Here is a 26,541-nt window from a genome sequence, read left to right as displayed (position 1 = left end):
GAGCGTGTGTAGTGACCAGAGGTAGAAGAACAAACCTGCGGTGTAGGTGACGATGTAGAAGACGAGAGCAGTGAGCGGAAGCCAGCCGATGTCCTCGACGCTTTTCCCTGTGTCACTCAGGTAGAAATACACAGCCAGAACAGTCTGAAAAGTAAATGCACGGTAAAAGGGTTAGTAAAACATCAAAGATTTCTGACAGGACTGTTGCACAACAGTGAATGCTCTTTTAAGACTCTATAAAATTCTCTAATCGCCGTAACGAGATGTGAATTCTGCAAGAAATGATTCAAAAAGACATTCATAAGATGACTATATTAACACAGAATCACAGAACAAGAAAAATGGAGTATTCCAAACGGAATAAGTGAACGTGATTAGTGACTTTTAGAAGTGATGTCATGTGATTCGTGTTCCAGGGTGCGAAACGGCGAGATCATCAACGCTCTTACATGAAACACGAGGGTCGTTCCGAAAGAAAGTTTCGTCATTGTTTTTGAAAGAGAAGATGGTACACTAAGTGGCACAAACACCTTATGAGTCCACACTCGTCGATAGTTTAGTGACGGAAGTGGCGTCAGCGGAAGAGGAGTGACGCATGCGCAGAGCGCCGAAGAAGAGGAAACAACAGATCGGCGTGGCCGAAGTTATTCGAGTACACCTCACGATGGCAGACAGACATGTGCTGACAATGTGGTCGCCAATGGAAGTGCGCGCTGTTATCCGCCATGAATGGGCACGTGGAAATTTGCTTTTGGCAATGATGTTTCAGTGTGAAAAACAATGACGAAACGTACTTTCGCAGCGTCCCTCGTACATAGAGAAGAGAGTGATGAAAATCTGTAAAAATAATAATACATTACAAAACCACTTCTGCATCAACAAGGAAGCAGGCACTGACATCAGGAGTACCATACAAGACAATCCGTAAAATTCAGATAGAGCACATAAGAATAACAAAATGAAACAAACGAAGAGCCCGCATCTCGTGGTCGTGCGGTAGCGTTCTCGCTTCCCACGCCCGGGTTCCAGGTTCGATTCCCGGCGGGGTCAGGGATTTTCTCTTCCTTGTGATGGCTGGGTGTTGTGTGATGTCCTTAGGTCAGTTAGGTTTAATTAGTTCTAAGCTCTAGGGGACTGATGACCATAGATGTTAAGTCCCATAGTGTTCAGAGCCATTTTGAACGAACGAAGAACTACCAGTACAGACACATCTAAAAAAGGGCGAAATTACTTTGGATGAGTGACTGCTTAGAAGTAACTAATGACAAAGCCGCGCGGTTTGAGCGTCAGCCACGGATTGCGCGGTCCCTCCCGCAGGAGGTTCGAGTTCTCCCTCGGGCACGGGTGTGTGTGTTGTTCTCAGTTAGTGTAAGTAGTGTGTAAGTCTACATACCGATGACCTCAGCAGTTTGGTCCCTTAAGAATTCACACATTTGACCATTTGGAGTGGGGAGGGGTCCGGGTGGCGCGAGCTGACACACCTCGCCGTGTTCTGCGGCCCTCCATGAACCATTCTGCACTCACCCGTTACCCCGCCGAAACACTTTGTCCCACGTGAGTAGCATTTTCCCGAATGGATGTATCACATTCTCTCATGCGAATAAAGCGCCCTCTTTCAAACACACTAATTTGATGGTGCGGCGCACGCATACCTCTGTGGGGCATCCTGCACGTATGCTCAACTCACACTGATCCATTAGCTTCGGTCTCTAGCCACAACGAGAGCCGCAGGCACATTTTACCGGTAGGTGGTGTAGGACCGCGATATCGATATTAACCTCGAACCTGCAGACCAACATGGTTCGAAAGCTATTATTTCTGAATAACATACTAATGTACATATCCTGTGAATATTGAAAGGTGGCTACACTGAGCCACACGCCAAAGATTGCGCCAAAGAGTATTATTCAGCCGCCTCCACTGGCAGTGCTTATTGAGAAGTAGCAGTAGGCAGTGCTTGTTGAGATGTAGCAGTGGTGAGTCGTTGTTGAGAAGTTCCCATGGAGAGTGCTTGTTCAGATGTTGTCATATTGTTTTGATTGGCCAGACACCAGATATTGTTGGATTGGGGATGCTGTAATGATCAGAGTGTGCTTTTCGTCAATATTTATGAAGGTAAAAAATTTCTTTTTTTTTATTATTTCAATATCTTAAACAATAATGCCTCTTGGTCACAGGTTCAGTCAACAAAGTATCTGGCTCGTGTTCTTGTATTAGACTGTATTTCTGGTTTCTATGTGCAATTATAGTATTTCTGGTTTTTTTTTTGATTACTTCAGTATAAATGGTGTTTAAAATATCTGGTCTTATTGAGGAGGAACCATGCCAGATGTGTACGTTGAATCACACTTCCACACACAGAACAGCTACACTTGTGTTTTGTTGTTTCATAGGTTTTATAGTTGCTGGGGACTTAATTAATTAATTGTGTTAACGGAAGTTTTCTTTCATTCTTTGTTGTTATTCTATGCAGTCAGATTGCGTACTAATACCAGTCAGGGCCAACCGGTTATGAGACTGCGTAACCGGACAGACAGCTACTAAAATTAAAAATATTTGCATTTTATCTAATTAAGCCCCCATGCACGAGAAGATTCCAGGTTCGAATCCTGGCAGGGTCGCCACCTTTCAATATGAATGTCCCGTATGTAGTAGTTCAAGGTGTTCTTTTTTTTCTGAACACGAGTGTATACAGAATGCTCAGTAATAGGTCCGCTAAATGTATCAGAAGAAGTTCGATAGCTGAATTAAAATTCAGTCACATAAACACCTGATGAAATGTTACTCAAGGAATACAGGATACAATAACATAGTGTTCAAAGTGTCAATATTGTTGGTTCGGTTCGCATGTCCGAAATTTGAAGCTACGCAAGATAGACAAAGTCGAAGCAAGATCACACAAGTTCACAGACGGGACTAGACTCTCATGAATACAGAAATGTAGAGGACACTCTACTTGAGAACAGAAAAAAATGATGATAGGGTTGCTACAGAGTGTGGCTCGTCCTGCATGCATACAGTCACACATGGAACTTGCATAATACGTCAAATTTTATCTCACCCTGGCCTATGCTCCTGACGTGGTACCCTCTGACTTTTTTTATCAGATGAAGAAACCGTTGCGTAGCAGGCATTCATTGCGTAGCATTCTCGTTGACGATGACGGGATTTCGCAGATGAAACGTTTCCTCAACAGAATGCTAGCATCTACAGCCAGTGTCCCCACTAAGTCACGAATCGTTGAGAAAAATGTGTCGTATTGAAGGTTGACTACCTAGAGGGTGATCAGCAATATCGCCAGGTTTCATGGACACAGCTCGATTTTTTTTCCTTTTTTCAAGCGGTAAGTAAAACTTGATCACCAGCCCTCGTAAGTGCACACCAAACGAGACAGTGAAAATCCGCTCATATATAGCAACATCGACAAGTTCATTTGATGAACCCTCAATACTTTTTCTGTGCTAACCTCTTCGTCTCAGTTATTATCCTGAATGTTCGAAAAGGTGGCTATGACTGAAAGGGAAACAAATCGTTGCGGGGGGGGGGGAGGGGGGGGGAACGGGAAATTTTTATCACAGTGACACTCTGCGACAGCCTTCATTTGACGTTTCGGTCCCTCTGCTGGGATCTTGTTCAGAATTCCACTTACTGGCTGAACATTGTCTAAAAATAGTGGCGCGTTCACTGATAAAAAGCCATTTTGCCGTGTACGGCCACACTAGGGAAAAGAGCTACATAAATTTCATAAATTCCAAGACTTTCTAAACAGCACTCGTCCGCTAATAAGCTTCACCTTGGAGACTGAGATCGGTCTCCCGTTTTTAAATGTGTTGATCTACAGAAGACCTGACAATACTGTAGTACACAGAACATGTTTAGTAGGCCGACCACTACAAATAGATCTCTGAACGACGATGGCATATTCAGTCAAAATCTTTCGTAATAGTGATGTAAGGAATGAATTTACAAGGTTGAAGATTTTTTCCGACCTGTAATGAACGTGTGTGACCTTTTCCACACTGTGGAGGTTTAGGAAGCGACTTACAGTTGTGGAAAAGTGTATGTCGACTGATACGACAACAAAGAACGCGTTAAAGAACACAAACACCACAGACGTTTAAGACAAAATGTGAAATCAGTGGCAAGGTGTGGATTTTAAGAATAGAGGGCTACACGTGGTAGCCAAAAACACAGAAGGAAAGTCTGTGAAGCAGTCGAAAAATCGAAGAATGTGTACAATTTTAATAGAGAGGACTGTTACAGGCTTCCATCTGTATGGCTTCCCGGTATTCCGGAAGTAAACACACTGACATGGAGAGCGAGGACCGTAAAGAGCAGTAAAGAAACAAACGATGTGGCGGAACGACAATTATATTTCCTTTTTTAAGTATGTGGCTACAACGTTTACGCAATGACGGCGGGCCACCAATAGTATCCTGAAAATGTTTGTCCAAGATCTCCACTTCTCGAAAAAAAAAGCGAAGGAAAAGAGCCTTGGCGAACATGGCACTGTTTTTCGATAGAGTTCCGCCTGCCAGCGACACCTGTGGAATTCTGTAGAAGTTTAAAGAGAGAGTTCTAAATGTCGAGCACTGAAGAATTGCGAGGGAGAGTATGACGCGACCTAACGACTCAGATCTTGTCATCAGTGACAACGGCCACGAAACCTGCCTGGTAAACTGTCGAATACTTTGAGAGATGGTAGCAAACATCAAAACAAGAGGGAAATTTCAACGAAGAAGGGCTATAAAATGCATACCTTAAGAGCTAAGAGCATTTGTTCGGTAGAAGAGATGTGTTTCTCAGTAGCGAAGATGAAGAAATGCCCACAGCTCTAAAGGTATGCTTTTTGGAGACCATGTTTATTCTCATTTTTTCTTGTTTTGATGGTTTTATTTATTTATTTATTTACTCGTCAAGTTCCGTAGGACCAAATTAAGGAGCAAACCTCCAAGGTCATGGAACGTGTCAGTACATGAAATTACAACATAAACGTAATAACAGATATAAATAATTGTTCATGAACTTTAAAAAAAAAGTCAGTCCTTAAGTTTAAGTACACGCTATCAGCAATACAATAAAAATCAGCTTAATTTGTCAAGGAACTCCTCGACAGAATAGAGGGAATGACCCACGAGAAAACCCTTCAGTTTCGATCTGAAAGCGCGTGGATTACTGCTAAGATTTTTGAATTCGAGTGGCAGCTTATTGAAAATGGATGCAGCAGTATACTGCACATCTTTTTGAACAAGAGTTAAGGAAGTCCGACCCAAATGCAGGTTTGATTTCTGCCGATTGTTAACCGAGTGAAAGCTGCTTATTCTTGGGAATAAACTAATATTATTAACAAGAAACGACAATAAGGAATATACGTATTGAGAGGCCAATGTCAAAATACCCAGACTCGTGGACAGAGGTTAAAAAGAGGTTCGCGAACTAACACCACTTGTTGCCCGAGCCGCCCGTTTCTGAGCCAAAAATATCCTTTTAGAATGGGAAGAGTTACCCCAAAATATAATACCATATGACTATAGCGCATGAAAATAAACGAAGTAGACTAATTTTCGTGTCGAACGATCACTCACTTCTGATAGCGTTCGAATAGCAAAAATGGCGGTAGATCCTGAACGTGAGCTTTCCACGACAGCTTACTATCTATATGAACACCTAGAAATTTGAACTGTTCAGTTTCACTAATCATATGCCCATTCTATGAAATTAAAACGTCAGATTTTGTTGAATTGTGTGTTAGAAACTGTAAAAACTGAGTTTTACTGTCATTTAGCGTTAGTTGATTTTCTACAAGCCATGAACTGAGGTCATGTACTGTAATATTTGAAACCGAACCAATGTTACACACGAAATCCTTTACTACCAAGCTAGTGTCATCAGCAAACAGAAATATTATAGAGTTACCCGTAATACTAGAGGGCATGTCATTTATACAGGGTGTTACAAAAAGGTACGGCCAAACTTTCAGGAAACATTTCTCGCAGACAAAGAAAGAAAATATGTTATATGGACATGTGTCCGGAAACGCTTACTTTCCATGTTAGAGCTCATTTTATTACTTCTCTTCAAATCACATTAATCATGGAATGGAAACACACAGCAACAGAACGTACCAGCGTGACTTCAAACACTTTGTTACAGGAAATGTTCAAAATGTCCTCCGTTAGCGAGGATACATGCATCCACCCTCCGTCGCATGGAATCCCTGATGCGCTGAAGCAGCCCTGGAGAATGGCGTATTGTATCACAGCCGTCCACAATACGAGCACGAAGAGTCTCTACATTTGGTACCGGGCCTTTCAAATACCCCCATAAATGAAAGTTAGGAGGGTTGAGGTCAGGAGAGCGTGGAGGCCATGGAATTGGTCCGCCTCTACCAATCCATCGGTCACCGAATCTGTTGTTGAGAAGCGTACGAACACTTCGACTGAAAAGTGCAGGAGCTCCATCGTGCAAGAACCACATGTTGTGTCGTACTTGTAAAGGCACATGTTGTAGCAGCACAGGTAGAGTATCCCGTATGAAATCATGATAACGTGCTCCATTGAGCGTAGGTGGAAGAACACGGGGCCCTATCAAGACATCACCAACAATGCCTGTCCAAACGTTCACAGAAAATCTGTGTTGATGACGTGATTGCACAATTGCGTGCGGATTCTCGTCAGCCCACACATGTTGATTGCGAAAATTTACAATCTGATCACGTTGGAATGAAGCCTCATCCGTAAAGAGAACATTTGCTCTTAAAAGAGGATTGGCACATTGTTGGATGAACCGTGAGTGTACCCGTGGAGGCCAATCAGCTGCTGATAGTGCCTGCACACGCTGTACATGGTATGGAAACAACTGGTTCTCCCGTAGCACTCTCCATACAGTGACGTGGTCAATGTTACCTTGTACAGCAGCAACTTCTCTGACGCTGACATTACGGTTATCGTCAACTGCACGAAGAATTGCCTCGTCCATTGCAGGTGTCCTCGTCGTTCTAGGTCTTCCCCAGTCGAGTCATACGCTGGAATGTTCCGTGCTCCCTAAGACGCCGATCAATTACTTCGAACGTCTTCCTGTCGGGACACCTTCGTTCTGGAAATCTGTCTCGATACAAACGTACCGCGCCACGGCTATTGCCCCGTGCTAATCCATACATAAAATGGGCATCTGCCAACTCCGCATTTGTAAACATTGCACTGACTGCAAAACCACGTTCGGAATGAATACTAACCTGTAGATGCTACGTACTGATGTGCTTCATGCTAGTACTGTAGAGCAATGAGTCGCATGTCAACACAAGCACCGAAGTCAACATTACCTTCCTTCACTTGGGCTAACTGGCGGTGAATCGAGGAAGTGCAGTACATACTGACGAAACTAAAATGAGCTCTAACATGGAAATTAAGCATTTCTGGACACATGTCCACACAACATCTTTTCTTTATTTGTGTGTCAGGAATGTTTCCTGAAAGTTTGGCTGTACCTTTTTGTAACACCCTGTATAAATAAGGAACAGGAGTGGCCCCAACACTGATCCCTGCGGCACCCCCCATTTGACAGTACCCCACTCAGACCCCACATCACAGCCATTATCAACATTGTGAATAATGACCTTCTGCTGCCTGTTGCTAAAGTAAGAGGTGAACCAATTGTGAGCTACTCCCCGTATTCCGTAATGGTCCAACTTCTGGAGTAATATTTTGTGATCGACACATTCAAATGCCTTAGTTAAATCAAAAAATATGCCAAGCGTTCGAAACCTTTTGCTTAAGCTTCTCTCAAAATACTGACTCTTTTTAACATGCTGTAGAGGTTATGAGTGTTCTTTAGGATATAAAGTCGGTGCACCACTCCATACTTCTGTAGGACAGCTACAGATCAAACACGTATTATAAGAATCGGATGTACGGTCATAGTAATGAGGTATTTCTGAGAGACGAGTTCTCACCAGGGCAATGGACATGCCGGTGGAGGAGAAGATGTGCAGCGGCCTGCGGCCCAGGCGGTCCACCAGGAAGGGGGTGACGCACGACTCGAGCAGCATGGCGCCGTTGACGATGATGGGCGCCACGCGGCTGTCCACGTCGCCGCCAGCGGCGTCGAAGATGCTCTGCGTGTAGAAGAGCACCGCGTTGATGCCCGCCAGCTGCTCGGCGCACACCACGCCCAGAGAGATGGCCAGCGCGCGGCGGCACCTGCGGGACCGCAACAGGTCCAGCACCGACGCCTCGTTCTCCTTGGACTCCTCCACCGCTTTCTGTGAGCAGACACCACCACTCCGTCCCAGCAGCAGGCTTCGAAACCAAATGGCGTGCTTCAAGTGTGGAGCTTCCTGAGGTACAAGGCCGCATCAAAAACTAATCTGTATCTTGTATTGTATGTTGTAGTGTATGTTAACTGGGGACCTAGAAACGACGGAGAGCCTCTGTCCCCGCCGCAGCCGCAGTGGTCCACAACCCCACTACGACTACCGCAGTCCGCTTCACCCCTCCACCGCCCAACACCGAACCCAGGGTTATTGTGCGGTTCGGCCCCCGGTGGACCCCACAGAGAACGTCTCACACCAGACGAGTGTAACCCCTATGTTTGCGGGGTAGCGTAATGGTGGTGTACGGCCGCGCGGGATTAGCCGAGCGGTCTAGGGCGCGCAGTCATGGACTGTGCGGCTGGTCCCGGCGGACGTTCGAGTCCTCCCTCGGGCATGGGTATGTGTGTTTGTCCTTAGGATAGTTCTGGTGAAGTAGTGTGTAAGCTTAGGGACTGATGACCTTAGCAGTTAAGTCCCATAAGATTTCATACACATTTGAACATTTTTTTGGTGGTGTACGCGTACGTGGAGAACTTGTTTGCACAGCAATGGCTGACATAGTGTAGCTGAGGCGGAATAAAGGGAACCAGCCCGCATTTGCCGAGGCAGATGGAAAACCGCCCAAAAACCATCCACAGACTGGCCGGCTCAGCGGACCTCGACACAAGTCCGCTGGGTGGATTCGTGCCGGCGATCAGGCGCTCCTTCCGGCCCGGAAGATATGAGGGGTATTTCTATTGATAATGTTACTGTAAAAGTTAGTGCCTGCTGCTCTTTTACGGAAAATCGGAGTTCAAGTATGAGTAACGTAAACTGTCTGTTAGGTAAATTTGTATGTTACAAAGATACATAAATTCTAAATTTTATGAATGATAATGCATACAGGTCGAAGCAGCGAAATAAAATTTGTACCAATGCCTGGATTCGAAAGCCGCGTCCCTTGCTGATTGCTTCGGCCTGTACTCATTATCACAGGTAAACCTTACTAGTTTTCAGATGAGTTTCTGTCAGTCTTGCCACTCAGATCTTGTTTGTAGTTCCTGGTATAACCCGAGTGGTGATCTAAGTGGCGAATGGCAAGAACACGATCGATGCTGTTATCGAGTTGGGCTCAAAAGTTGATTGGTATTAGCGTTTATGTATGACCCCACGGGTGCTGTCTACGCTCACCATTTCGGGTGCCACGACGTCGCCTCAAGGTCACTTGTGTCACTGACAATCGGTTCTACAGGGTATTTCCGTAGGAGCGTGCAAAAATGTAACAGGACACAGAGAATGCTCCCTTGAACAATTTGAGATAGAGAACCTGGGATTGGAGAACCACCACATCGTCCCAGCAGCAGGCTTCGAAACCAAATGGCGTGCTTCAAGTGTGGAGCTTCCTGGAGTACAAGGCCGCATCAAAAACTAAGCTATGTCTTGTATTGTATGTTAACCGGGGACCTAGAAACGATGGAGAGGCTCTGTCCCCGCCGCAGCCGCAGTGGTCCACAACCCCACGACGACTACCGCAGTTCACTTCACCCCTCCGCCGCCCAACACCGAACCCGTGGTTATTGTCCGGTTCGGTCACCAGTGGACCCCCCAGGGAACGTCACACACCAGACGAGTGTAACCCCTGTGTTTGCGTGGTAGAGTAATGGTGGTGTACGCGTACATGGAGAACTTGTTTGCACAGCAACCGCCGACATAGTGTAACTGAGGCGCAATAAGGGGAACCAGCCCGCATTCGCCGAGGCAGATGGAAAATCGCCTAAAAACTATCTACAGACTGGCCGGTTCACCGGACCTCTCCACAAATTTGCCGGGCGGATTCATGCCGGGGACCAGGCGCTCCTTGCCGCCCAGAAAGCCGTGCGTTAGACCGCACGGCCAACCCGGCGGGCTAATCTGTATCTTACTATTAAAAAGAATGCAATAGTGCAATTTTGAAACACGCATGCAGGACAGAGATACTACTGACCCCATTCCTGGTACATACAGAATTTGTTTAAAAGCGCAACGTCGCCAGCTATAGCAAAACAAGCGATCTCCTCATTTACATGTTTACCTATCACATAGAACGGCCTTGCCGTAGTGATGATACTGGTTCCCGTCAGATCACCGAAACCGAGCGAGGTGGCGCAGTGGTTAGCACACTGGACTCGCATTCGGGAGGACGACGTTTCAATCCCGTCTCCGGCCATCCTGATTTGGGTTTTCCGTGATTTCCCTAAATCGTTTCAGGCGAATGCCGAGATGGTTCCTTTGAAAGGGCACGGCCGATTTCCTTCCCAATCCTTCCCTCACCCGAGCTTGCGCTCCGTCTCTAATGACCTCGTTGTCGACGGGACGTTAAACACTAACCACCACCACCATCAGATCACCGAAGTTAAGTGTTGGCGGCTTGGCTAGAACTTGGATGCGTCACCGTCCGGGTCTGCTGAGTGCTGTTCACTAGTGAGACGCTCACAGCCCTTGTGAGGCCAACTGAGGAGCTCCCTGATTGAAAAGTAGTGGCACCAGATACGAAAACTGACAATGGGCAGGAATGTGGCGTGCTGACCACATGGCCATCCGTATCTGCATCCGGTGACACCTCAAGGCTGAGGATGACATGGCGGCCGGTCGGTGGCATTGGGCCTTCAAGACCTATCTGGACGGTGATTTTCTTTTCTTTATTTTTACTTGTCACGTTCCTTGGGACCAGATGACTCAAAGACTTTTGATCATGGAATGAGTCTGTAGATTGGTTGCAGTGTAGTGTACTGGAAATGGAAATGCCGTGTGGCTAGTGCCTCCCGTCGGGCAGACCGTTCGCCTGGTGCAGGTCTTTCGAGTTGACGCCGCTTCGGCGACTTGCGTGTCGATGGGGATGAAATGATGATGAAAGACACACAACACTCAGTAATCACGAGGCACAGAAAATCCCTGGCCCCACCGGGAATCGGACCCGGGACCCCGTGCGCGGGAAGCGAGCAAGACCACTAGCTGCGGGCAGTGTAGTGTAATAAACATGTAATGTACTGAATCGACTGTGGGAAAGCTAAGTGGCAAAGACGTTATCTGAGAGACTCTATTATAATTATACCGTTGACTCGGAATATTACTCTCTCTGTGGTTTACTCGTAACTAAGGTTTTCTGTTCGCTTCTTTTGATGTACAAGAGACACAATAAACCGTTATTATTTAATGAGAACAAAGGTGAGCGTCACGACCTTTATTAGTATTTTTGGAAGTATTGAAATAGCAGAATTGTTTCAGATTGAATGAGACATGTACGGGAATAGACGTGGACAACGGCACTCGAACCTGCAATCTCATGTATGAATAGTTGCTAAAAATATCTAGCCGTCTCTCCCAAGACTCTTCATACGCACAACAAACAGTAACTCTTTTATAGGCACCATCAGAGACAATTTTATAACGTTGTTCCGACCTTTTACTGCGAGCATAATGCATCGACAACAGACAAACAAAAATTAGACAAACACATAAAAGAATCTACCACAACAGACTCATTATTAGAAAATTTATGAAGAAAAAGAATTAAAGAATTGAGAAAACAGTACAAAATATTGGGAGAGTATAAATATGAATAATGTATTACACAGAAAAGTCCTCTGCTAATGGGAGAAACTCCTGTACAGTATTTAAGGTGGGTCCACAAGAGAACCTTTCAAATTAGTTATATTTTAAGACTTGTGGATTATCACTTAATTTTTATTTAGTTCTGCGGAAAACTTGCTATAAAAGGAAACTATTGAATCGTGCACAGTATTCTGTACAATAATAAAGCAAGTCTGCCGGCCGCTGTGGACGAGCGGTTCTAGGCGCTTCAGTCTGGAACCGCGCGGCCGCTACGGTCGCAGGTTCGAATCCTGCCTCGAGCATGGATGTGTGTGATGTGCTTAGGTTAATTAGGTTTAACTAGTTCTACGTTCTAGAGGACTGATGACCTCAGATGTTAAGTCCCATAGTGCTCAGAGCCATTTGAACCATTTTTTTTGATGACCTCAGCTGTTAAGTCCCATAGTGCTCAGCGCCATTTGAACCAATCAAGCAAGTCTTACCCACGTGAAAATCGTTTTTACACCTAGAGGTCAATGAACGAACGTTACAGTTTCTTCTGGATCAGGCAATATTGTCAACAACAAATCCCATGATGATGTTGATAATGATGACTATGATGTGTGTGTGTGTGTGTGTGTGTGTGTGTGTGTGTGTGTGTGTGTGTGTGTGTTTGCGCGTACGTGAATCGCGGATTTGGAATCCAGTGACACCTGGGCAACGGTCTTGGTCTTCATGAAGTTCGCGAAATAACACCTCAGATCTACCTGATACGTCTTTCTTTGGCTGAGAATATTGTTGGTGAGAGCATAGCCTAAATATCGTACCACAAGAAATCATGAAGTTAAAGGAATAAAAGTAAACAAGTCTTTGCGCTTAAGTATCAGTCAAAGTGGAGATTAATCTTATAGAGCAGACAGAAGCATTCAGTTTCTCCAGATGCTCTTGAACGTGGTATTTGCTTTTTATATACCCTCCGTTCTAAGAATTCAATACGATTGACTTCATTGCCTGTTTGATCACCTTCTGACAGTACGACTTCGCTTTTACAGGAGTTTCGTGAGTAAGCATTATGTGTTGTTGCACCTAAGTCGTAATCTTTTTTCTGAGAACCACATCCTGACTTACCGTATCAGCTGCGTCAGTTACAATGCATTCAACATCTTTCACAATAACAATTGTGTCATCGGCAAAGGGAGAAGCTGTTTACGTGGGAGAAGAAGGAGCGACGTGGAAAGACATTCGTCGGAGGACGAAGAAATTGTTTGTGGTTTCCTGCCTCTGGCGTAGTCATGTACTTGGAAGTAGCCTATCAGTATCGCTATCTAACGGCTTGACAGAAAATCATAAGAATTTTGGCCTTAAGTTAAATCAGTAAACCGTTTAAAGCCGTCTGTCCAGACCCTCCGTGACCCTATGGCATTGAAACGAAAGATAACGGAAAAAAGGCAGAAATACTAAATATCTTTTTCGAAAACTGTTCCACTGAGAGATGATGCAGTCTAGTGATCTATCGTTACAATCATTTAAAATGAATAGGAATGTTAGAAGAGACGAATGAAAATTCTCAATTTGCAAAGGCGACCGTTGCTGCATATTTGCTACGAAACGACATTACATTACGATGCAGAAAGAAATTAAACTTTTAAATGACAATAAAGAGCAAAAAATTAGAACGATCAACAGATGGCAAGTATTCTGCAATGTTATGAGGTGAATGATGACTTAATTGTAGCTATGAGGAAGGTAGTTGCCAGAAAAAGATCCATCAGTTATATCGTAAGTGAAATTCCCCCACGGCAAAGGTCACTTACAAATGCTCTTTTCAATAAATTCTTAAATACTGCACATCCCACTATCATCATTAGTGAATCATACTCACGGAACTGAATGAGAGCGTATGAAGACTGCACACTACTTCACAGAAGAGTTCAAGAAATTTCGGTGGGGAACGCCATAAGAAAAGCTTTGAGTGGTGCGGAGAGCTTCATTGTGGAAAAGTTTTAAGCATGAGTATAGAAATGTTTTATTTCCTCGGAAATGTACAGATGTGCACATATACCAACTGACAATTTCTCTTGGCTTGAATTGAACTAGAATAGTTGGAGGACGGTAACTGATTTTGGGACACTACTTACTGGCCGCCATACAGTGTACTGTAAATTGTGGACTGCAGATGATAATGTGGTTACACTAATTCAATGTATTTATGTGAAAGACCATTTTTGGATTATAAAACTACATAATTCATGATTATGTGACAACTTGAGTGCAGAACTCTGTGAAATTTTCTCTGTCTGTCCATAAGCCGACACACTGTAAAATATACGAATTATACAGTATTATGACTTCAGCGCGCCAAAAATAATTAGTTAATACTAAAATCTTATTTTATTAGTGATCTACGTTGTTGAGAAATGTGACATATACAACCAACTCATATGCGGTACGACTGAAGTGCCATTCAAATGCGGCGCATTTGCTGTTTTCCTCTCTTCCCTCTCCTCACGCTCAGACGGAGTGGGGCGGCGGTGGGGCAAAGGTGAAAAGGTGAAGTGAGGCTGAGCGCTTTGGCACTCTGGTCTGGTCGTGGCCCACAAGCCAAAATTTTGGCCATCTCTCGTATAGAAATCAGCGACAGTGACTGCCGCGTGCCAGACATTTGATGAGCAGTTTGAGCGGATATTTTCCTGGCTTGCTTGCCATGCTTGGTCGTGATATGGTTTGGGATCTGCCACTACTTGTTTTAATGGTGAGCATTCTGTGACATTCGTTGTGGCTAGTGGTTCTTGCGTTTGGTGCTCTGCTTTAGTGCTTATTGCCTGCTTGTTCAACTAGGAGCCATCCGTTTCGCATCCCTTCGTTGATAATATCTGTTTCTGAACTTTCGTCGTGTGTGCTCAGTCCTCTTCCTCGTAGCTGGACTACTGGATCTATTATGGCTAATTCCCCTTAAACTAAAAAGACAAAAACCGCAGGGAGATCAACTTAGGTTAAGTCTTTTAGTGTTATTCGTCTTGAACTCTTCTTTGTTTTATTGCAAGTGTTCAGCTTTTGTTTATCAAGAAGGGATCTCACCCTGGTAGTAGTAACAAGTTGTAAAGGAAGCATTAGTGATTTGAAATTCTTGTCAAATTTTATTTAATAGTTGCCTGAGCAGTCCTTCAGCTGTACTGAAGCACTTGGGACTTATGGTGCCCATAACTCAAATTCTTTAATCCAGCATTTGTTCACTGGTAGTAGGTGCGTATGAAATATTTTGGAGATTACTGTTTGCGTTTTGATGCGTTAAAGTTTCTTGCGCCAATTTCTGCTCTAGCCTCGACGACAGTGTTTTATCACGTGGGACAATGAACGATTGTTTTATCCCCGATTTATTTAAGAAAGGTTTCATGTGTGTTTTAGGGAGCCAGTGTTAACTTCACGTCTTGCCACCGTAGAGTGGGTGCCCGAGGTCTACCTCAAAGTGTAATGTGCCGTGAATGGGCTTGCACCCTGATCTCACATCAAGTCGGTCCCTCATAATTTGCAGTGGCCCACAGAATCTCTTTGAGCAAATTGGTTTGGTTGAAATTATGGAAGTATATATATATATATATATATATATATATTGCATTATGTTTCAACAGTATCACAAGAGACGGTGTACTAATGTCAGGCATTAAATATTTTCTTACACTCTTTTAGTAAGAAAAGATTCAATGCCTGATATTGGTACACTGCTTCTTGTAATACTTTTGAAACATAATGCAAAAAATGGATTCTCAATGTGGTTAATCTTTTCTGATGTTGCACTGTTTTAATAAAAAAAGAAAAAAATAATTGCAGCTAGCAAATTTTAATTGCCAAAAGAAATGAACTTATGTAAATTTGTAATATATTGGTTTGCTGTATTGTAGTAACAAATTTGTGAAGATATTATTTTAAAGAAACAAACGATGTTCAAGTTGTCACTCAGTCCTTTTGTTAAGGTCTATTGAGTGTGTCCTCTCATTAATTAACGTTGAGATGGTGTCAGGTGTGTTAATTAATAGTGTGCCTATACCTGAATATACGAGTCACATACAGCAGCAATCCATATCAGCCAACAGTAATTGATCAAGAACCACTGCTACGGTCGCAGGTTCGAATCCTCTAAGTCCTAGGGGACTGATGACCACAGCTGTTAAGTCCCATAGTGCTCAGAGCCATTTGAACCATTTTTTGATCTAGAACCGACGCCTCGCCTGTCAAGTGCTGGGGCGAAATGCTTGGAGTCGGTACAACTTACAGAGAGATCTTTACCGGTGCATTAAGATCCACATCGTCTGCAGTCTCAGTACGGAAGAGTCTATTACTGTGGACACAGTAGTAGCGTTTGTAGGATGGTGGTTTCTTATAATTTACAGTCGGCACTGTCTCACATCAGTTAATTTAGTACCTTGTTAAAAGTCTTTTTGTCTTGTACAATTTTACTTCTTATGTCTTAGCTGAGATTTAGCTTTCGGTTCTTGATCAGTAAAAAACAAGGCATACAATGGGATGACGTGTGCTTTGGGATCTGAAAGGACGGGGGGGGGGGGGGGGGAGGCTGAATTGAAGACTATTAAGAAAATCTATGCAAGTTTCAGGCGCAAATTGTAACCACAGTATCTTGCAGTGGAGGAGAAATGATTGGGCTGGAATTGCACTGAGTACTGATGATATGAAGCGTGTACCTTCATCCTCTGAAGTTCAGAGGAGATGTCGCTGTTGTCGTCTCGCAGTCGCCGGAGAGAGTTCTCGGCGTCTTCATCCCTGCCCTTGGCCAGCAGGTAGTAGGGCGACTCTGGCGCCCAGAAGAAGGTCACCAGAAACAAGAGAGTTGCACTGAGACCTATGGCTGCTAGGGTAGTGTACGAGACGAAGGGGCCGATGCAGTAGTCGATCATGAAGCCCGTGGTTATCGACGGCTGTTGTACCATAGACAGTGCGCCCCTTATGTTGGCCTGTAGGCAGAAAGTACCGCGTTTGTAGCGACAGCTACACTTGTAGAGAAAGCTGTGTATGCATGGCACTTATTTAGCGCAAGTGACGTCAGGTCTAAAACTAGAGTCGGTAACTTAAATACAAATAACAGAAGAGGATAGAGTGTACCTTTAACTTTGTAGCAGAATGTGTGGTATTTTAAAACACCCCGGCAAATTATAACTGCTTGCTGCACCGCTACTCGAACTCGGTACAGAACAGAAAGAAGTCTACAGTGGTAAAGCTAATTTTTGGAATATCTCAAAGGAGTGGTAAAGGGCGATTTACCGTTCACAATGTACGTAAATGATTTAGTGGAGCCGCCCGTTGTGGCCGAGCGGTTCTAGGCACTTCTGTCCGGAACGTCGCTGCTGCTACGGTCGCAGGTTCCAATCCTGCCTCGGGCATGGATGTGTGTGCTGTCCTTAGGTTAGCTAGGTTTAAGTAGCTCTAAGTCTAGGGGACTGATGATCTCAGATGTTAAGTCCCATAGTGCTCAGAGCCAATTGAACCTTTTTTTTTTTTTTTTTTTTTTTTTTCTAGAAGATAACGTTGCAGTTCCATGAGCCTTTAGGCAGATGATGCTGTTGTGTTCAGGATCAGTGACTGGTACACTTGTCTCTGAACATAAATAAATTTAACATTTTACCCGTAAACGGGCGAAGAAATACAGGGTGATTCAAAAAGAATACCACAACTTTAAAAATGTGTATTTAATGAAAGAAACATAATATAACCTTCTGTTATACATCATTACAAAGAGTATATAAAAAGGGTATTTTTCACTCAAAAACAAGTTCAGAGATGTTCAATATGGCCCCCTCCAGACACACGAGCAATATCAACCCGATACTCCAACTCGTTCCACACTCTCTGTAGCATATCAGGCGTAACAGTTTGGATAGCTGCTGTTACTTCTCGTTTCAAATCATCAATGGTGGCTGGGAGAGGTGGCCGAAACACCATATCCTTAACATACCCCCATAAGAAAAAATCGCAGGGGGTAAGATCAGGGCTTCTTGGAGGCCAGTGATGAAGTGCTCTGTCACGGGCTGCCTGGCGGCCGATCCATCGCCTCGGGTAGTTGACGTTCAGGTAGTTACGGACAGATAAGTGCCAATGTGGTGGCGCTCCATCCTGCTGAAATATGAATTGTTGTGCTTCTTGTTCAAGCTGAGGGAACAGCCAATTCTCTAACATCTCCAGATACTGTAGTCCAGTTACAGTAGCACCTTCGAAGAAAAAGGGACCAAAAACTTTATTGGCTGAAATGGCACAGAAAACGTTCACCTTAGGCGAGTCACGTTCATACTGAGTTGTTTCCCGCGGATTCTCAGTGCCCCATATACAGACATTGTGACGGTTGACTTTCCTGTTAGTGTGGAAAGTTGCTTCATCACTAAACACAATCTTTGAAACGGAAGATTCATCTGTTTGCATTTGAGCAAGGATAAAATCACAGAAATCGATTCTTTTAATGTTATTAGCTGCAGACAGTGCTTGAACCAATTTCAGACGATAAGGTTTCATAACTAACCTTTTTCGTAGGACTCACCATACAGTTGATTGTGGAATTTGCAGCTCTCTGCTAGCTCTGCGAGTCGATTTTCCTGGGCTGCGAACAAATGCTTGCTGGATGCGTGCTACATTTTCATCACTCGTTCTCGGCCGTCCAGAACTTTTCCCTTTGCACAAACACCCATTCTCTGTAAACTGTTTATACCAACGTCTAATACACCACCTATCAGGAGGTTTAACACCATACTTCGTTCGAAATGCACGCTGAACAATTCATTTCTGCCGTACTCAATAACACAAAAAGCTTTCTGTTGAGCGGTCGCCATCATAGCATCGACTGACGCTGACGCCTAGTCAACAGCGCCTCAAGCGAACAAATGTACAACTAAATGAAACTTTATAGCTCCCTTAATTCGCCGACAGATAGTGCTTAGCTCTGCCTTTTGTCGTTGCAGAGTTTTAAATTCCTAAAGTTGTGGTATTCTTTTTGAATCACCCTGTACATTACGCAACGATTACGCTATTGGTGAAAACTCACCGCAGGCAGTAACAATGCATGTATGACTCAGGCGCCTGGGAAAGGCGCAGTAGCAACCGCAGTGATCGAAATACACTCCTGGAAATTGAAATAAGAACACCGTGAATTCATTGTCCCAGGAAGGGGAAACTTTATTGATACATTCCTGGGGTCAGATACATCACATGATCACATTGACAGAACCACAGGCACATAGACACAGGCAACAGAGCATGCACAATGTCGGCACTAGTACAGTGTATATCCACCTTTCGCAGCAATGCAGGCTGCTATTCTCCCATGGAGACGATCGTAGAGATGCTGGATGTAGTCCTGTGGAACGGCTTGCCATGCCATTTCCACCTGGCGCCTCAGTTGGACCAGCGTTCGTGCTGGACGTGCAGACCGCGTGAGACGACGCTTCATCCAGTCCCAAACATGCTCAATGGGGGACAGATCCGGAGATCTTGCTGGCCAGGGTAGTTGACTTACACCTTCTAGAGCACGTTGGGTGGCACGGGATACATGCGGACGTGCATTGTCCTGTTGGAACAGCAAGTTCCCTTGCCGGTCTAGGAATGGTAGAACGATGGGTTCGATGACGGTTTGGATGTACCGTGCACTATTCAGTGTGCCCTCGACGATCACCAGTGGTGTACAGCCAGTGTAGGAGATCGCTCCCCACACCATGATGCCGGGTGTTGGCCCTGTGTGCCTCGGTCGTATGCAGTCATGATTGTGGCGCTCACCTGCACGGCGCCAAACATGCATACGACCATCATTGGCACCAAGGCAGAAGCGACTCTCATCGCTGAAGACGACACGTCTCCATTCGTCCCTCCATTCACGCCTGTCGCGACACCACTGGAGGCGGGCTGCACGATGTTGGGGCGTGAGCGGAAGACGGCCTAACGGTGTGCGGGACCGTAGCCCAGCTTCATGGAGACGGTTGCGAATGGTACTCGCCGATACCCCAGGAGCAACAGTGTCCCTAATTTGCTGGGAAGTGGCGGTGCGGTCCCCTACGGCACTGCGTAGGATCCTACGGTCTCGGCGTGCATCTGTGCGTCGCTGCGGTCCGGTCCCAGGTCGACGGGCACGTGCACCTTCCGCCGACCACTGGCGACAACATCGATGTACTGTGGAGACCTCACGCCCCACGTGTTGAGCAATTCGGCGGTACGTCCACCCGGCCTCCCGCATGCCCACTATACGCCCTCGCTCAAAGTCCGTCAACTGCACATAAGGTTCACGTCCACGCTGTCGCGGCGTGCTACCAGTGTTAAAGACTGCGATGGAGCTCCGTATGCCACGGCAAACTGGCTGACACTGACGGCGGCGGTGCACAAATGCTGCGCAGCTAGCGCCATTCGACGGCCAACACCACGGTTCCTGGTGTGTCCGCTGTGCCGTACATGTGATCATTGCTTGTACAGCCCTCTCGCAGTGTCCGGAGCAAGTATGGTGGGTCTGACACACCGGTGTCAATGTGTTCTTTTTTCCATTTCCAGGAGTGTATAAGACAGATACTGCATTTTAAGGGAATCTACTTTAAAGGATGTACAAACATGACACAATTGAATAAAATACGCAATAGAAGTCGTCATAATGATCCGAGCTCATTGCAGCTGCAGCAAAGATTCTGCGGTAAGCATCAAGAAAGTTGAAATTATTCCCTCAGTTATGAACATTATGCTGGACAATAGAAATTAAAACAAGTAAACCAGATGGAGGAATCGCATCATGTAATGTATCAAACGGCCACGTAAAGTTAATTGCAGGAAAAGAAGATGCCAGGCTTGTAATATTCTTTTTATGACGTGTGTGTTATTTACTATCCTGATACGTAAAACCAGATGAAATACTTGCGTGTATTTTGTATTCTCTGAATTGGTTTCCAAAACATGCTGTCATGCAAAGCCAACTGTAATATTCTTATACTATACTGTTAATAATAAGCAGTGGAGCAAACAGAAATACAGTTACCTATCCGGACAGCAAAACCACAAAAACAGGTGTAATAACCGTGTGTGTTAACCTAAGGGATAAGCATCAGACTTTAACTCGTTTCTTCAAATAAGTCATTAGTTCAGAGGTATGGCAAATAACGGTAGTTAGACTACTATTCTGCATCGATAACGATACATGTGGTGGGTGGTACACTATTATTCGCCAGTCTAATTAGGTACACGTAATGAAGCAGAGTAGGACAGCAGAAAAGATTGCAACTCCCTACTTACCTAACAGACTTCACTGTAGATTTAGATAAAAGATGGTTCAGCAATACAAGAAAAGTTTAGCCGCTCGAAACAAAACTACAGCACCCAATTGCTTAATCAAACAGACTGATTTCATGAAAACAAAATAAATTTGGACAGGGGGGGGGGGCTTTCTACATCAACATATTTGGTATTCAAGATTTCATCGATTCACTATAAACTGTTTAACGTTACTATTTATCACCATTAATCATCAACTTAGTATTTCCTTTCATTAACACGTAATGTGAAAACAGCAAACAATTTATCTAATGTGGTCTCTGAATCTGGCGTAACCTTACGTAATCATTTAACACAGAAAATAATAGCAATGTTAACTATGAAATTCTCAGTTATTCTCTCCATAAATTGTTTCACTGATTAATCACTGATTTGCCAATAATATATTAAAGATTTGACAGTCTTGGCTGAATACAGGTCACTCGGAATTTTCATTTACCAGGTTAGGATCCTGCTTGGTTTATGAGCGGGATAAATTACCAGGTGGACACAATTGCTAATCTGGATGATGGTTATTATTCTTAAAGCACATTTCAACTTCCTGGCACACACTGTAATACATAGCTAAAATGTCGTACCCTGTAAGCTGTGATCAGCGACGGTGGCGTTGGTGGCAACAACTGCATTAATATCAGAACGGCCAAGAGCAGTTATCCATGTCGGACTTATTTCCTCTTCATAGCGATGATCCATCTTGTAATCAATAGCCCGTTTTTCTCCCCATACCAGGCCGTAATAAACTGCAGTTTCCTACCGAGGCAAGATGCAACAATATGGCGTACTCCACACTATGCTGGCGCTGTACGTGCTCCCTCTAAGATCACTGGCCACCGACTGACTTTGTTCGTGCCAAACGTTTCCGCTCACACCCTTTTCCTACGCTTACACAGCTTTTCATTTCTGACGGAACTACTCCATCTTTTATACTACACGTACCTCATACAGCCCTAAGTTAGTGCCAGTAACTATTACATAATTACAGTATAGCACCTTTTTTACATTTAATAATTATAAAAAATAGATATCTTTACAATATTTAAATGTAAATGTTACACCCTTTTTCTTAATACGTACATTCACTTTAATTTTATCAAAGAATTTCAGTATCGATTTCGCTTCAAACAAGATGTCTCTACTTCTGCGTTAACAGCTTCAATAAAATATTTACACAAAAAGTTTTAAAAAATATGAACAATCATGTCACAGGCTGAGATTAATTGGAAGAATATTAAGGAAAAGTAATTCATGCACGAAAGAAGCAGCTTGTGAAACACTTGTTCGACCGATTATCGAGTCTTGTTTATCAGTATAGGACGATTATCATACAGGATCAAGTGTTAACAGAAGATGAAACGGAGGCCGGCGCTTTTCACCACGGGATCATTTAGTCGGCGCCAGATGCTGAACAAGCTCCAGTGGCAAACGCTTCAAGAAAGGCGTTGTGTATCAACTAGGGAGTCATTGTTTAAATTTCGGGAGTGTACGTTCGAGGAGAGTCGGGAAACATAGTACTTCCTCCCACCGAGAGGAAGAGTCGGACAACGTAATACTTCCTCCCACTTACGACTCGCTCGTAAATAACCTCGACGGACGAGAAAATCAGAGTAATTGGAAATCAAACAGAAGTTTCAAGACAGTCCTTGCTCCGACGTACTATTGGCAAACGAAACATAAAAGGATGAAAATCACTGTGGCAGCAGAGGTACAGTCTGCTACACATTTGTAAGTCGGCTCGCAGAGCGTAGGTGTAGATTAAACGTAGAACCTCGTCTTTCGTGGGAAGTACTCTTGAGCAATCCTACCAACTTAACTCCCACCAGTACCTCTATTACACTTTTGAGCTGCAAGGAACGCAGGAGCGCTTCTGTGATATTTGGAATGGTTCAAATGGTTCAAATGGCTCTGAGCACTTTGGGACTTACATCGGAGGTCATCAGTCCCCTTGAACTTAGAACTACTTAAACCTAACCAATCTAAGGACATTTCAGTGAGGCAAGTAAATTACTTCTATCCAGTAAGAAGCTTCATAGATGATTTTATTCTACGGGTATATCAATGATTTCCAAGAAGAAATACTTTGAATTGTTGTAGCCACATTATCATCTGCAATTCACAATTTACAGTACACTGTATGGCGGACAGTGAATAGTGTCCCAAAATCGCTTATCCTCCTCCAACCATTCTAGTTCCATTCAAGCCAAGAAAAATTGTCAGTTCGTATCTGTGCACGTCCGTACATTTTCGAGGAAATAAAACATTTCTTTACTCATGCTTACAACTTTTCGAGAATGAAGCTCTCCGCACCACTTAACGGTTTTCTTATGGCGTTCCCCACCGAAATTTCTTGACCTTTTCTGTTAAGTAGTAGACAGTTCTTCTTCGTACGCTCTCATTCAGTTCCATGAGTATGATTCACTAATGATCATATTGGGATGTGCAGTATTTAGGAGCCGACCGGAGTGGCCGTGCGGTTCTAGACGCTACAGTCTGGAGCCGAGCGACCGCTACGGTCGTAGGTTCGAATACTGCCTCGCGCATGGATGTGTGTGATGTCGTTAGGTTAGTTAGGTTTAATTAGTTCTAAGTGCTAGGCGACTGATGACCTCAGATGTTAAGTCGCATAGTGCTCAGAGCCATTTGAACCATTTGAACCAGTATTTAGGAATTGGTTGAAAAGAGCTTTTGTAAATGACCTTTTTCGTGAGGGAATTTCACTTAAGATATAACTGATGGATCTTTTTCTGGCAACAACCTTCCTCATAGCCACAATTAAGTCATCATTCATCTCATAACATTGCGGAATACTTGCTTGCTGTTGCTAATTCAAGTGTTGTCATAGTCTGAGACTAGGGATGAGTTCATGTTTTCTCGCATATCGAAAAACATAGGGCGAGTTTCTTCTGGAAAATTCAGCAAAGGTTTAATTAGTTTTATAGGAATTCCAGAGGGCGAGAGCAGCTAGGCATACGACAACTCATCGCAGCTAAGGTAGATACCACGTGCAGAGGCGTAAACTTGTTGGTTCACCAGCTTGCGTCCACTGTTAACATGTGCGACCTTGGGTAATCTTTTGCTCTACTTGTCACAAAACTAACCATCCTCCGTAGATTTAATTGTCATCCTAAAAATAATACTGAACTTTGAACCGGAATCGGATGATTTTTCGTAGTACTGGCCAACGTCATAACGTAAGCGTAAGAATAATTTTGTAAAGAAACTAAATTTAATATTGTAGTGTTTAGGAGTATTTAACTTTCTGAGAGTTACAGTTTAATACTGTTGTGTTTAGAATTAGTTCACTTTCAGAGGCCGAGATGCGTCATTTTGACAACTGTCTTAACATTGTCACATTGTAAACTGTGTAAAAACGTGTATTTCCGTGACAAAATTGCAATATTAAACAATGTTACAGCTTACATAGTTGTGTTCAGTCATAGAATAAGAAACCACCCAACAACTATAACCGTACTAAGTTTGTACCAATATTTACAGATATATCATGATCTTTCACTCGAGTATTTAAAGAGGGATTCGCATCCCACTGCACGCCATAGTGTGATGATGTACTTGGAAGATTAAAAGAGTTGTTGACAGCTGGTGCAGTGCTTTCTGAATTATTAGAAGGAATTCATCTTGTCATTCAATAAAAACAACAACACAGGTGACTGTGTATTGAGTCAAGATGTAGATGTAATTGACCATCTGATACCGTAAGTTGGTGTGTCACCAAGAGTATGTCATCTACAGTTCATGGTGCACATTGGAGTATTGCGCAAAAACACAAAACTCAAACCTTTCATTGCAGTTTGAAGCAAACTGAGGGCTGTATCGTGTGTGAGATACAGAGGCGAGCGAGTGCTCCGGGACTTACCCCAGTTCACTGCTAGTAGCGCCACGTAAACCTTAACGCGTCTGCATGTAGCGCACAAGTACTGCACCACAATTTAGTATGAAATTAAAAATCAAAAAGTATGTTTAAAACTTTGTTAAATTATAGTTTAGTGTAATAATGTTCCAAATACCAAGTCTTGATGTTCTAAACTTAATAGGTTACGGAAAAATGCCGTTTTAAGAGAAAAATCAGAGGCGCTAAATAATGACGCTAGGATTCCTAGAATTTGGTCAGAAGGTGCAGTTAGAAGTTATAAATAAGTGATGCTGGTTTCCAAAACAATAAAACAAAAATTAACGCCAGAATCCACGTTTTTCGGAAAAATCAGAGGCGCTAAATAATGCCCTTAGAAACTTGAAAATTTGTTTTATGCTTCAGTACACCCCAAAAATAATAACAGAGAGTTCCCGTTTATATACATCTTATAGTTTTTGAGTAATTAAATAAAAACTAATTTTGTAACTAAAATGTACCTAAGTGTTGTAGATTAAGTACTTGAAATTTTAATGATAGAGGATTTTTGTTAAACCAGATGATGAAATACATCAAATAATAGAGCTACACCAAGTTTAAGACTTGTAACATAAACAGCAACTGATATAAGTCTTAGCAAAGGTATGGTTCAGAGGTAACAATCTACCGTTAGTTCCACTAAATAAATTCTATTGAGCAACGTTTCCATTCTAGCGAGCTGAAACTATCTACGTGCTTTTAAACTGCTTATCTGCATACCAGCAAAAATTAAGAAGTTTCTGAAGTAATTGTTAACTATATTATTAAAGATTATGTGCCCAAGATAGCGGTCGTTTGTAGACTGCCGCCGTATGCAAATAGACAGAGACAGCAGATATTTTCTAGGCAGTCCGCACCGGCACCTTATAAATACAGCCCCTGAAGCAGTAGGAAGGTTAACTTCGCTCTCAGACACTGTGAGGTCCACGCCAGTTACACGTCTGGTCGCGCTCTGCCTCGGATGACGTCAGAGCCGAGCTGTGACAAGCGCGTATTTGGCAGTGAACACGGATAGTGAATTCGCGAGGAATGTACACCGTCCTGGATCGTTTAGAATTCGGTAAAATAACTGTTAGTGTGCCATCCGTGTGAAATTCAATTCCACGTGGCAAGTGGTGAATTTATTTCCACTTTTATGGCGAGCATTAAATTTTGAACATTTATTGCAAACTTTCAATTGAGTGATGTTAGTCAGGGCGAAAAACACTCTGGTAGGAAGTTACCGTAGAGGTCGCCTCTGAACTACTAAAGGTGCTGTTAGATTAGAAAGACTTGTTTTCAATTGAACATAGTGCAATTTTAAGTGTTGTTTGTGAGAAACTTTAATTAAATTAAATCTTGATTCGAACTTTAAACTTTTACTGAAGTCATAGTCCTGATCCCGCAAAGAAATGGGAAATAGACACTTTTCTTTCAGTGGGCTGGACCGGAATGTGGCTGTGCAGACTGGAAACTAAGGTCAGTATGTTTCCCTTCG

General features: G+C 43.6%; 1 protein-coding gene across 1 annotated transcript in view; it reads right to left on the bottom strand.

Moving 5' to 3' along the window:
* LOC126474206 (facilitated trehalose transporter Tret1-like) overlaps window positions 1-26,541 on the bottom strand; it is a 52,423-nt gene that overhangs the window by 17,381 nt on the left and 8,501 nt on the right. The window contains exons 2-4 of the mRNA XM_050101670.1: window positions 16,558-16,827; window positions 7,952-8,335; window positions 36-144 (exon numbers count right to left, since the gene is read on the bottom strand). Of these exons, the coding sequence (XP_049957627.1) occupies window positions 36-144; window positions 7,952-8,335; window positions 16,558-16,827 (763 nt within the window). The remainder of the gene's footprint in view (window positions 1-35; window positions 145-7,951; window positions 8,336-16,557; window positions 16,828-26,541) is intronic.

This window comes from Schistocerca serialis, chromosome 4, assembly GCF_023864345.2.
Source record: "Schistocerca serialis cubense isolate TAMUIC-IGC-003099 chromosome 4, iqSchSeri2.2, whole genome shotgun sequence".
NCBI lineage: Eukaryota > Metazoa > Arthropoda > Insecta > Orthoptera > Acrididae > Schistocerca > Schistocerca serialis.
The sequence above is the reverse complement of the archived record's forward strand: the minus strand, read 5'-3'. Positions and strand labels throughout refer to the sequence as shown.